The sequence below is a fragment of the Ischnura elegans genome, chromosome 11, assembly GCF_921293095.1.
Source record: "Ischnura elegans chromosome 11, ioIscEleg1.1, whole genome shotgun sequence".
Classification (NCBI taxonomy): Eukaryota; Metazoa; Arthropoda; class Insecta; order Odonata; family Coenagrionidae; genus Ischnura; species Ischnura elegans.
The window spans coordinates 34,927,544-34,940,923 of NC_060256.1; the positions used below are offsets into that span (position 1 = coordinate 34,927,544).

Consider the following 13,380-nt stretch of genomic DNA (forward strand, 5'->3'; position numbering starts at 1 on the left):
TAAAGTACGGAAAAGCCAATTCGCATGCTAATATCACTTTCATATGATCGCTTAAAGTAAATGTTGAAAAAATCAGTTATACGAGATGGCATTCAAGTCCTATTCCTGTTGTTTGAACGTGTGAACATATATAATTATGTTGAATTGCTCCGACAAAAATTGTAGATTGGGAAATTATCTACACAATTGTTATTGTACTTTTTTCTCTACGATTTATCATATCTGAGAAAAAACCATTCAAAAGTTAGCTGGAGCTGTCCAATAATGCTCGGAGAGCACAACTATATAGTCATGCATGTTATGGAGAATACAGCTCCAGCTAACTTTCGAATGGCTTTTCCTCAGAAATGGTAAATATTAGAAAAAAAAGTACGATGATAATTTTGTAGATAATTTCCGGATCTACAATTTTGGTCTAAATAATTTTTATCGTAAAACTAACCGTTTTCACGAAAAATGCAAAACAATCCATTTTGTGACCTTTGACCTTGAATAAAATATTTGCACACACGGGATCGATGGGGACTTTTCAGGATTTCATAATAGTGGTATTCCCAATGTTCGTGTAAATTTTCAGCTTGTTGGGAATTTATGCAAGGGTCAATGGCTATTTTGACTGGGCTATACTGTCAACAAATAAGATGCGAGTATAATCGAAGAAAAGAGGAAGGATATAGAAAAGATGATTTTAACTTTCCTCCATTCAAAGTTAGGCTTTCCCTGAAGATTTGGTCCTTTTTTATGCTGATAAATAATAGATAACATTAGATTTTGACACCGTTACCGTCCATCGTATCCATGTGGCCACGTGTCATTCTGAGAGAACTTTTTGATGAATGCAACACCAAAGTATTTTAAAGGATTAATTAAGAGGACCGTAGTATCTGATCTTTCCGGCATAGACGTCCAAATACGAAGATCAAACGCAATGCACAGTAGTATTACTTATTGCTTAATACTACTGTCTCTGGGAGTGAATCCAATCGGTGGCGGTGGGGTTAAGCCCTCGCCTGCCAAACTCAAGGTCGCGGGTTCGAGTCCCGCCTGGGTAGGTTGCCCCTAACCAGGGAACGGTGATAGTCGTTGTTATAAGTTATTTCCCCCGATGTAAAAGGCCTTAAACGAGCTGTTTTCGGGGAGATGAAAAAAAAGTATTCTGGTTGTACGCTAGATAGGTATAATGAGCCCTAAAATAGGTTATTCAGCCGGAAAAATCGTAGAACCGTTCTTTGGTTTGAATACTATAAAATCTTAAACAAAAAAGTCTTTACATGCCTGCAAGCAGACATTGTTCTGGGCGGAAACAGGTTAAAAACTTATTTTCGTGAGCACAGAATTCCAGGTTTTGATGGAGTGATCGGTGTGGGGTCATGTAATGTTTTACATACCATATATATTCTCTGCTTTTGTCTTTTCTTTACCCTCCTTAGCAATGAAAATGGCGATACGAGGGAACTTAAGGCCTTGTGGGGTCGGAAGAGGTCACCCGCGGGGCAAATTTATCACTTTCTTTCCGGTCGGTAGGGCTGGGGCGGCCGCGAACACAAGCGCGCCGCGTGGGTTAGAGTGAATCCCGCTTGTTCACAGGGCACACGACTGCCCTCGTCGCGTGATATATCCTCCCACCCTCTGCAATGGTTGGGAGGGAATGGGGCGTAGGATATTAATCCTCTAGAAGCTGTCAGTTTGCTCGTGGCGTCCGGCCGTGCCGGAATCTGGGTCAGGAAAGGTGAAACACCGATAACAGGATCGATACGTCACCATAACATCATAAAATAGGGTTATGATAGTGTAGAAATCGGGTTGGGAAAAATAAAAAAAAATATTTTTTTTTAAATTAAAGATTAAAAATTCCATTAAAAATTTCCGAATTTTATTTCATTAACTCTCATTTAAATTATGTATGAAAAACGAATGTTTCACAGTTAATATGATGCATTGGTCAACCCATTGTCACCGAAAAAAATATCTCCTTGCGGTATTGAAGAGATTTTGGTGTTTCGCTCCTACCGTCGTCTTAAGAAACCCTTTTAAATATTTTGGTGATGCATTCATGAAACATATTTCTCATGATGATCCGTGGATACGTGCCTACTCTGGGCGATAATGGAGTCTCATTGTAATGAGATCTATTTCATACCAGAATAAAAAGGATTGAATCTTCGGGGAAAGCATATTTTTGGAGAAGGAAAGTTAAAATCATCTTTTCAATATCCTTATATTTCTACTACTGTTAAAATGAATCCTGTTTGAATAAATGATAGGTGACGAACTTGGAGAAGGCGCAGAGAAAAGCTGCAATGAATATATGTGTTGGGAAAGTACATAAAAACGGAGAGCATTTCAGATATGCTCAAATTTCTGGGGTGAGAGAGTTTACAGGAGAAGAGGAAAAGAAGCAGGCAATGTGGTATGTTTAAAATAGTGAGTGGGAAAAAAGCATGGGATGATTTTGGGAAGGATATAACGAAACCTAGCTTTATTCGAAAAAATTGTCACTACTGTCGGCGCAAAAAAAGGTGGAACGCTGGGGGCTTCAAATGTGGCCTAAAATCGATATGGAAATTAATTGTGTTCAATTTTGAACGAGAATATCTTGAAAAATGAAAGATATTAGGGCATCATTTTAAATATCAAGAAAGAATATGAATTAAATTTACACATGAATGTATTTTTGAGAAAAATTCTGATTTTAAAATAGTCAATTGATTTATTTTGCGCGACACCACGGACAAAAGCAAAAGCGCTCTCTCGGAAGTCGTGTGGAATTTTCGTAGTTGAAGTCCGCTTTGCGCGTGATTTTATTGAAGTCCGTCAAAATCTACTTGGATCAATGCTTTTAGATCATGCGATTGCGTTGCTAGGGCAAAATAGTAGTATTAGTGTAAATAATTTTTTATGATGAGTAATATGGAGCTTCCTATGGGACCACATTGGTAACAGCTTTTGGGTATTCTTGCGCTTAGTTTTGTCTAAAGGCGGCGACAGTTTCTTTAGCCATCGTGTGGGCGTATTCAGGTCAGAAGTGTCGATGCGTTTCTATTTTCAATTACGCCCCAAATAAGATTGGTCGTCTTATGTAAGAGCTTGGGGTGTCACATGTCGGCTCTGATTGTTCGGGGAGGTAGATAATCTCTGATTGGTCGAGCTAATCCCATGGTCGTAGTTGGGCTGTGATTGGTATTTGATTCTAAAGACACCTTTCCAAGGTTCCTTCAGAGTTGAACGAGTAACTGTGAAGGGTTTCCGGTGGAGAGGCGGGGGTTGGTCACTGCTGATAATCTTCCCGTTCCAGCATACCAACGCAGTGTTTTGTGTGTGCGTGCGACGATGTCCCCTCGTTACGACCATTGGAGATTTTTTTTTCCTTTCCCAGTTGACCTTAAGGCCGAAGAGCTCACCCTTTTTATTCACCTTTCCAAGCGTTAGATAATGTATAGCTGTCTTCTATATCGTCATTTTCTGGCTGCTTTGTTATTTCTATTTCATTTCGGATTATCCTAGGGTAGTAGCGAAGTAGGATTAACCTAGACAACCAGCTCAGAACCAAGCAACGAATGGGCTCCTTTCGAGAAATAACAAATGGTATGACGTCAACAGTTCGGGCTGATATTAAGACCAACTATCACAATGGTACAATACATGCTGGGGCGTATCTTGCTTACGTAAATGGTCGAAGGATATTTCCCACAAAGCGCTTTCGCATTGTTTTTCGGGAGATTATTGGTTCACCTCGCTGCCACAGAGGGTGTTGTGTCGCAAATGCATTTTCTCTGAGAGCGAAATGGTGTTTTTTCATTGCCGATCAACAAGTGGCGCATAAATGAATTCCATTTGCCGCAAACTACTTTTGTTCTTGATTCTGACGGGAGTAATGGGTTAAAAGAGATGTTTTGATAAATGAGTAATAATTCTTGAAGCTGTTATCATCCACTCAACGAGTTCATCGTGTCATGTTTCTTTTTCCGATTAGCGCACGTCGTCATTCAGCTGGTGTCCGACAATACACCACCCCTATCAATTCACATTTTAAAGGATTGCCTTCTCGCCAGCGTTGAAATTTATTTCGTTCTCGGAATCCCGTAATGGGTTAAGCTATGATGGTGATAGTGTTGAAACCATTATCTAATTATAATGGGTGTTTCGTAATAAATAGCGGGGTTTAAACTTTTTTTAATATTCTTTACACTCAACATTACAGCTATAAATCATGCATGAAATGAAAGAGCAATTCATTTCAAGCAGTTTTGTTCGCTGGCAACAATGCGCATAAGTATTCAATATTTCCGCCGCCGTACGTTTTCAAAATGACTCATGAAAATGTTGATGATACAAGTATGGAGGAGGCTACCGACGGCTCTCACAGGTTATTTGCGGCATGAAGGGCGGACAGAAAACCGGTCAGATTAGCCTGCTCTGAACCCATTTCCCCCACGGTAGCCATACGGCTACATCCTACCATTCTGAGCATATGAAGCTCTTGAAGTCCGCACTCCTTTTTACTGTCGAATTACCAAAGCTTGCAATAATTTAAGCCACTGATTAGTTTACCATTGAAGTATGTCGAAATAAGCCCACTGACGAAAATAGACGGGTGCGGAACGGGAATACAAAAACGGACGTCTAATATCTGTAAATTGCATGCAAGTATCATAAAAGCAAGCGGGAAATGGCGTTGTATAGATCCTTGATCATTTTAACTTTCCTGCATCCAAAAAACAAGCAGCTCAAGCAGTTTTGTTTGCTGGCAAAAATACGAATGAGTATCCAATATTTCCGCCGCCGTACGATACAAATGGATGGTAGCAAAGATGGCGAATAGTGATCGGTAAACTTTTCGTGTTTTTCAATTTGCAAAGACGAAATCTGTCGTTAGTGGGCAACGAGCGTTCAGTATAAATTTGGTTGTGATCCTCCAGGTTATAATGACATCCGTTTATCCACAACCAGCTGACCTTTCAAGAATTTAGAAACAGGATTGAAGTTGCCGTCGCAACAATTATGCAGGGTTTACTCAGTGCGAGCTTGTATCCGAGCTGTCCTTGTCAGTTAATGCAGCGAAGTTACTCGCGCAGTGTGACCGCATCATACGAGTTACTGTTATGTGCGAGTCGGTCAGTAACTCGCAACCGAGTTACTACAAAAAAATTTGTTTCTACACGCCTCTCGCCTTCTCCACCATGCCACAAGCAGCAGCTCGCTGTGACTCGGACGTCAACTTGCACGGAATTGCGAAATGACAGTAGCTCGTAAGTCCGGGAACACGCCGGGTGCTTTCTTCGAGTTTCTGTATCTCTAGTGGCGATTAAAAACAAGAGATGGCGGAAGATGGGCTTCCGAACGAAATATAAAGTTTGTGGAGTTATGCAAGGACCAAACCAACGTAAGGAATTTGTTCGCTTGTGTATTTTGTACACTAAGTCGAGCCACGCTACCTATTGGCGATACCACTGAACTTTGGGTTTTCGATTTCTTTTTGTTTTTTTTTATTACTCGGCGAACGGGAGTGAATTTGTGCTTTGTGCAGTCGCCCTTTGAACTTGAAGGTGATAACATCATCGTAGTGCAACAGCGGGAGACGGAGTCATCGGCCTGCCTGCGGCGAGAGTTGGCGGTCGGTGAGTGGCATGCGCCAGCATGGCTCGACTGGTATCGTTGCTAAAGGAATTTATTGTGATAGTAAATTCATCGTAAATAATTAAAATGCATTAATCAATCACGTTCGGAAGTGATCAGAATTTTTTGAATCCTTATTATAAGAATAGAGATTTGTGTAAAGCCTCGCTTGAAAACATTTGCATGGAATTGGATTTGAAACGCCACTGTAACGATGCGAGTCCACAAGTGTAGTAATTGTCTACTTTCACGCCACTTCTGTGTCCGGGCGAGGCGAGTCAAGCTACTGTCATGCGAGAACCAAAGTCCAGTAGCTGCCTATTGTCAGGTCAGCATCTCGTATTGCCTAACCTCGCCCTTACTCCAGAGACACAAGTCAACGTTTGGAAGAACACTTACGTAGTCTTTATGTGTGACGATTGGTGCTCACATTGAATACTTATAGGCTTTTATGTAAAACTGTTTGAGTTTCTCTTTCATTTATAGCTGTACGTTTAAATAAACTAAAGAATATTAGAAAGTGTTATAACCCCCCTATTCATTTTTAAGTACCCGGCATTTCTCCGGAATTTGTCAATTATTCCTATTACTAATTACGTTAGTCAAGCAATTTCACTTGTTTTAGTTAGGATATTACTATACGTAGATAAATGTTCTTCATTCGGAGGCATCTAATGATACTACTAACTTAAGAATAATCGCGGAAATTCTAATTCAACCTCAATTCAACAAATGTTTGTTCTATAGGATCTCGTATTTGGATAAGAATTTCTGTATGGATCATTATCCACTTCAAACTTAATACCCAGTGACCCTTTTTGCGAAAAAATAATTTTTTTTGTGTTTTTTGCTATTTGAATTTTTCACATTTTTGCAAAAAAATGTGCCTTGAATTATACAGTTCCTTCTTTTTCGCCAAAAAGTTGTCACCAACAAAATTACCGCGAAGTTTTTCATTAGGTTTCGCATATTTTTCTTAGAATTTCACTTACCAGTAATTTTATGATGAAATAACAAACAACTAATGTTATGAAATAAGATCTGATGCTTGACCGGCGAATAATGTAGGTAAACTCTTCTCGGGATTCCCACCGGGTTAAATTCTCCATATTAGCCAACGTTTCGAGCTCCGACTCGGGGCTCATCCTCAGGGCTGCTTGAGTCGGAGCTTGAAAAAGTTGGCTAATATGGAAAATTTAACCCGGTGGAAATCCCGAGAAGAGTTTACCCACTGATAAAAATTATGTTGCAAACATATTTTTCTGCCGTAAATAAAAAAACTAGTTTTCTTTATCAGAAGTTGGAATTAATATTAGGAATATCGACTCTTAAGACCGTGTGCAAGATTTAATCGTATACTTCTTGCGACAAAAGTAGGTAGCTTTAAAGTATGTGGAAAATGTGTCCCTTGCTCACTCACCGGCGAAGCTTCGGATGCCTAAGCAGTTGGAGGGGTGCAGTTGACGGAGAAGAAACTTGCAGCACGCCTCCGTGACAGATGCCATCTGCAGAAGGCTGGAAGCCGGTAGGAGCACCTATTTCAACAATACACAATTCAATAATTTATTCTTATGCGAATAATCGTTGGAACGGAGACCAGTATAATAAAATAACAAGTAGCCTCTACTCAAACCATGTAAATACTTTTAATACATGACTTCTCATTCACTAAATTAATGCTAGCATTCATGCCTCTGATTGAAAAAGAATTCGGTGTAAATGCAGTGATAGTGAGTATATCATCAACAGTTTATAGGTCTTTTGTGGTATGATCTGGCTCTTCCGGCGTATAGTTTTTGGAAGATTTGTTATACCTGGCGTTTCAAAATGAATAGCTGGGTTTTAACTCTTTATAATATTTATTATACATAACTTAAAGCCACAAATAATACTTCGAATGAAATATCAACTCAATCAGTTTTGTTTGTTGGCAAAAATACGCATCTACAACCCAATGTTTTCACTGCGATATGTTATTACGTGCGTGCAACAATTACTTGACAGAGAGTCCTTTAGGGATTTGGATGAGAATTTCTGCACAGATCTATATATTCACCGATAACTCAATACCTCGTGACCTTTTTACGAAAAATAGTTATGTGCATTTAGTTTAATGAAACCCAATTTAATTATTTCGCGTAAAAATTACTTGACAAAGAACTTGCATATTGTTTTAGAGTTGCCGTGAGAAGAACGGTGCTTACATTGCACGCTTGTAAGATTTTAAATAAAGCTATGTAGGTGCTCTTTCAATTGATGCATTATTTATAGCTCAGTGTAGTAAATAATAGAAAGCGTTCAAATCCCGCTATTCATTTTGAAACATATTTTCCATTGTGTCGATAATCTCACTCGTAGGCGAACCCTTGGCGGGTCAACATCCATTCTCGCCCCCATCGACGATTGCTAATTCAATCGAATAAACATTTTCAGTGGAACCTATTATATTTCCCAGCACTAATTGGAATTCGGATTTTCCTGTTCCCCGATTTCGTGTGGGGACATTTTAAATTAAGCCAAAAATTTTGCTCAGCATAATTATTGGGTCAAATCAACGCAGAATATTAGCATTTATAACGAGAATCTCTGCAGTTATTTTCAAATTGACATATTTGCTTATCCGTGCAGGTAATGAAAACACTCTGAATTGTAGAGTTCTGCAGCAATCAACAAAAAAGCTATAGGACACCTAAATTGGGGAAGTTTGTCAAATATAAGCGATTCCATCTATAAATAAACTTCTTGAGCTCTAGCTACATTTTAGGAACAACATATTTCAAAAGGATGTAAATATATATTGAAACAGTAATGCTTCAAGGTCTGTTTGTATGAGTTTTCTGGCCAATTTTTTAGCTTTAAAATCTAATTTTGAATACCTCGTAGAAAAAACTATTCTTTCTTGTGGTACAAATACATTTCATTGTCCCAGTGTAATGATATATCTTCTAAAGATATCAGAAGGGGAAATTTACCACCTGACTCACCAACAGCCCTAAAATATTTCACAATAAATCACTGAAACACCAGCATTCAAAGACCACCACCACCGTTTACAGTTATGCGCACTAGGACGAGCCGGAAGATGAAGTTCATTTGACTGGGAACTTTAGAATTTTGTTGAAACAAAGGAACGCGTAGTGCTCAAATGAGTGGTTAAGAAGACAAGGGGTTCAAATGATTTCCTTTTCCTAAACATAATTCGGTAGGGAAATTAGGTATAGAAATCAAAGGAGATCAATTCGATATTTAGTAATGCAATTGATTTTCCACTCGATATCATCACAGAACAGAGACTCAATCGTATCCATTGGCAACCAAGTTGTTGTAAATTTCTTCCAACAATTAACTATAACAAACTGTGCGGAAAAAAATCACTTGTACCCGTTGGATTCTCAACCCCTCAAATAAATTCAGAGGATAGATTGCTGTGTTTCATTAAAATAATATTTAACTATGGTCTATTTAGATGGCTTATCTATTGTCTATTCTTACCTGTACGTTGTCTTCCGTGATGAGTATTTCTCCAGAGTAAGCGTAGTCTACGAGCAGGTGGAGTGCAGATGAGTCCACGTCATGCAACGTCACCTCGCACTGCATCTTCTCCGCCATGTCGTCTGTAACAATATCACATTGCATCATATTAAAGCCATACAAGCAATAAAAGGGATTAAAAAAATTCGGGCGATAATATTTTTAAGCAAATTTGGATCTAAGGGAGAGCTAAAAAAATTAAAATGACGGAGTAATCATGAAAATCGCTAGAGTAAGCTGCTTTTAATGTGACAATGAAAAAATGGTCACGATTTTTTCTCATACAGCTCCCAAAGAAAATGAAATCCAAATATTTGATTTACTATGTAGGTGAAGAAAATATACACAGCTTTCAATAAGCCGATTTGTCAATGCCGCATGGAATGGATCGCAAGCCAGAGGTTTTCGCTACGCTTACTCTATTTCCTCCCGAATCTGTGGGGATGACAGCGGTAGTTTTTAAATTGCTAAAATCAGGTAAAAGATGGAATAGGATCAGTCTAGCGGGAGTGATGCGAACTCATTATAAACCGCTGATGATTTTTTTCTACCTTTTCATGAAGGAACAATTTAAAAATGGGTTTCAAAGTTCTTTTGATTATAAACACACTGGTTTTTAAATTATTCTGATATATTTTAAAATATCTTCGAAATTAAACTTTATGCAAACCACGTTTTTCATCAATATTTGCCCATTCACCCTTTTAAAAATGGCTGCCAAAAAAAGAATGGCTTGTAAATTTTTTTCAAATGGTGTTTTGTGATTGTCTACTTGCAGGGAACCAATGATAAAAAAAATCAGGATAATCAAAAATGTTGATCAACATTGCCTGGGTGATTTGTAATGGATTTACCATATCTTGGGATGAGGTAAATGAGGAGGTAGGCTTGCAACTACGCAATTTAAAACACATCCTTCTGGTTTATTCTGTTGAAAAAGGTTTTCCATGATAGACGTAAACCTACCATGTAAATATCAGCGTCAGAGTGAATAGAATGGGGATGACTTAGTCCTTTAGTTTTTGGTGTTGAAACTATTCCCAGCTATCTTAGCCTACTCTCATGCTATTGTCATTTACCTTATTACTGTGATTTGACTATATTGACAACATCCTTTTTTCAGTAACTCAAAAGGAAGTACGGTCACATGTCTAAGTTTTATTTTCAAAAGATTCTTGTGGTGTAATGAAAAGTATCCCAGTTTTTGTCGGAATTACTTAAATATTCCGACCGTAATAATCACCCAGTGCTGTAGTTGGGAAAAAATACAGGCGGTAGTCACCAAAATTTGCCAGCAGCTGAACATGCATTATACATCCGGCCGCGATTGAAATGTCAAACTCCAACTCTTATATGAGTTCCAAGTTGTGCCTCGAGATACCTCTGAGCAAGTAAATAATCATTTCCGAGTTTTCTTTCTAAAATTCATTGGAAAAGTAGGGCTATTTTTTACAGATTTAAAAAAGGTAGTTTAACCGGTACGCTTATGACGAGTTTGGATTTTAGGGGGTACGCCGTACAAGTCCGTACCGGCCCAACTACAGCACTGTAATCACCATTCCATTGTTATGAAACGTACCGTCTTCAGAGCCTATGTCAAATTTTTTGTCATTTTATGCATTTTTTTGAAATCCTAGCGCGGGAAGAGTAGTTTTTCTGGCCGCTAGTTGATAAAGCGCAGCCGTGAGAGTACATTTTTAAATATTCTTGAAAGTTACATATACTACCTCTGTTCACGTACCTGTACAATCAAAGAGAATAAAAAATAAATAAAGAAGCTGACTACTCACCGTTGAACATGGCGTAGAAGTAAGGGCTGACTGAGGCGAGGACGACGCGGTGAGCACGGATCTCCTCATTGCCAATCTTCAGCATGATGTCGCATAGCTGCGAATGAGAGTCAAAAAGAGAATTATAATGTGAGCCAGTGGCGGATTAAGTAGGGAGGGGTGACCAATCCCCGCCTAATTTATGGAAAAATTGAAAAGACTTCAATGCTATTTCTGTATTAACGAGTAGAATGGACCCAAATCCGGCATCCATAGTCTACGAATCGCTGCGGCGATCGTAGACAATGGCGGATGCAAAGATCATTACGGAAAATTAAAGAAAAAACACCATGGAAACAGATTATGTGGTTTTTTTATTCCGCAAGAATCCACCTATAACTTCACCATCTACTTACTTTGGAAGATTTTCAGAGAAAATTGAAGACGGGCGTTTTAATCGAAATTTGCTCGCGTTTGAGCCTCTGTATCTTAGTAACGAGTGAGATCTATGCCAAATGAAATACACATCCATAAAATTCAATCCTTTTTGAGTATATCTGCGAAGATTCAAGTTTATAACTAATAAAAAGCCATTTTGTAATTTTGTCCTGATTTTTCCGATTTCCACCCACCGTGCACCGGGGAAGAAAGAAAACAGTCACGATTCCTTAAGATGTATATAGAAATATGGTGAACTGTAGAAATCAATGCTTTACCACGATGGCTCCAGGGATGGAGAAAGACGCCATCCTTTTCTCCATCACTGGGCACGTCTCTTTTTCCGTCGCTGAAATTATCACTGGTAACGTCTTTCAGCCAATCATAATACCAGGGGCGTATTTTGAAACGTACGAAGGCTCCGACAGCTCAGCAAAAACACCATACAAGCGACAGGCGGGTACTGCGCGCATAGAGCAATTGCGTGTCTTCCGTGCCCCACGCTAAAAACATTTCTGACCGTAAGTTAATCTCATTAACTACACTGCCTCAATTGATTCTCCCGCCAAGTGTGCACTGCGAAACGACAGCCAGAAAACTAGTCGAATTGATTCAGCATTGAAATGTCTTGACCTTTATGCCGATAAAAGAGAATTTTTTTAATGCACTGTGGCTAGAGTATGAAACAAAAGTGAAAAATTTCCTCCATATCCATTCAAAGCAAAAGAAGAAACGTGCTGACTTCTTGAAGTTTTCTGATCCATGATAAAGCCCGTCATCTCAGTGCTCATGCAGCCCAACTGCTCCTTGAGCAATTTCAATTGGACATTTTCGATCACCCACCCTGCAATGCCGACCTTGTGCCGTGTGACTTCAATCTTTGCGCTGAAATGAAGACGTGCCTTAGAGGGAATCGTTTTCAAACGGGCGATGAGCTTCAGGTCAATGGAAAATTCATTGAAAGTTATAGGCGGCAACATTCTATTAAGAAGGTATAGTAAATCTTGTCCACAGGCACGACCAATTCTTAGATCGCCGCAAGTGTACTCAAGATTCACCCATGAGATAATTTTTAATCAATCATTTCGTCTTCGGTTCATGGCCCATCGGAGCTTGAAAAAAAACTGTCATCGTATATGATCAAAGGTGTTCGTTTAATTTCCTATAGCTTGAATCACATGATCATTTTTACGTCCCTCAGAGCTCAGCGATAGGTTTTGACGGACTAAATGGTTATAACTAGATCCCCTCATTTTCTTAATTACACGGTCATTTCCACTGCCTCTTTTTCCATCGCTTCTTCCGTAACTCTCCGTACTTACAACTGTCGTTTAATCAAAAGCCAAGCGTGGCGCTACAAACGCTGTTTGGCGGCCTTGCATTATGATTGGCTGAAAGACGGTACCAGTGACAGTTTCAGCGACGGAAAAAGAGACGTGCCCAGTGATGGAGAAAAGGATGGCGTCTCTCTCCATCCCTGGAGCCATCGTGGTAAAGCATTGATTGAAACGGTAATTTTCCGCTGTCATTGCCGTGCCGCAAGGTCTAGTCAAATGAGTCATATCAAACATTTGTCTATGATTACGCAACATATTACACAGTTCCAGAGATCGCCATACGCTCTAATCAAATGAGTCGTATCAAGCATTTGTCTATGATTATGCTGCATATTACACAGTTCCACAGATCGCCATATACTCTAGTCAAATGAGTCGCATCCAACATTTGTCTGTGATCATGCCCCACGTATTACACAGTTCCACAGGTCGCCATATACTCAAGTCATACGCGGCGCATCAAACATTTGTCTTTGATTATGCTACATATAGATACCCCCACCGCACAAACGCTCAAGCAATCGCCCATCGAATCGAATCCGCTCATCTAGAAGTTATAGTAGTATCGTAGTAGATGAGCGGATTTGATTCGGTGGGCGATTGTTGAGCGTTTGTGCAGTGGAGGTATCGATATTACACAGTTCCACATATCGCCATCTACTCTTAAGCAGGAGATTGGTGGATAGCAT

General features: G+C 39.3%; 1 protein-coding gene across 1 annotated transcript in view; it reads right to left on the reverse strand.

Moving 5' to 3' along the window:
* The window catches only part of LOC124167606 (kelch-like protein 17), a 119,288-nt gene that overhangs the window by 61,249 nt on the left and 44,659 nt on the right, over positions 1–13,380 (reverse strand). Inside the window, exons 3-5 of the mRNA XM_046545585.1 lie at positions 10,938–11,034; positions 9,109–9,230; positions 7,037–7,151 (exon numbers count right to left, since the gene is read on the reverse strand). Of these exons, the coding sequence (XP_046401541.1) occupies positions 7,037–7,151; positions 9,109–9,230; positions 10,938–11,034 (334 nt within the window). The remainder of the gene's footprint in view (positions 1–7,036; positions 7,152–9,108; positions 9,231–10,937; positions 11,035–13,380) is intronic.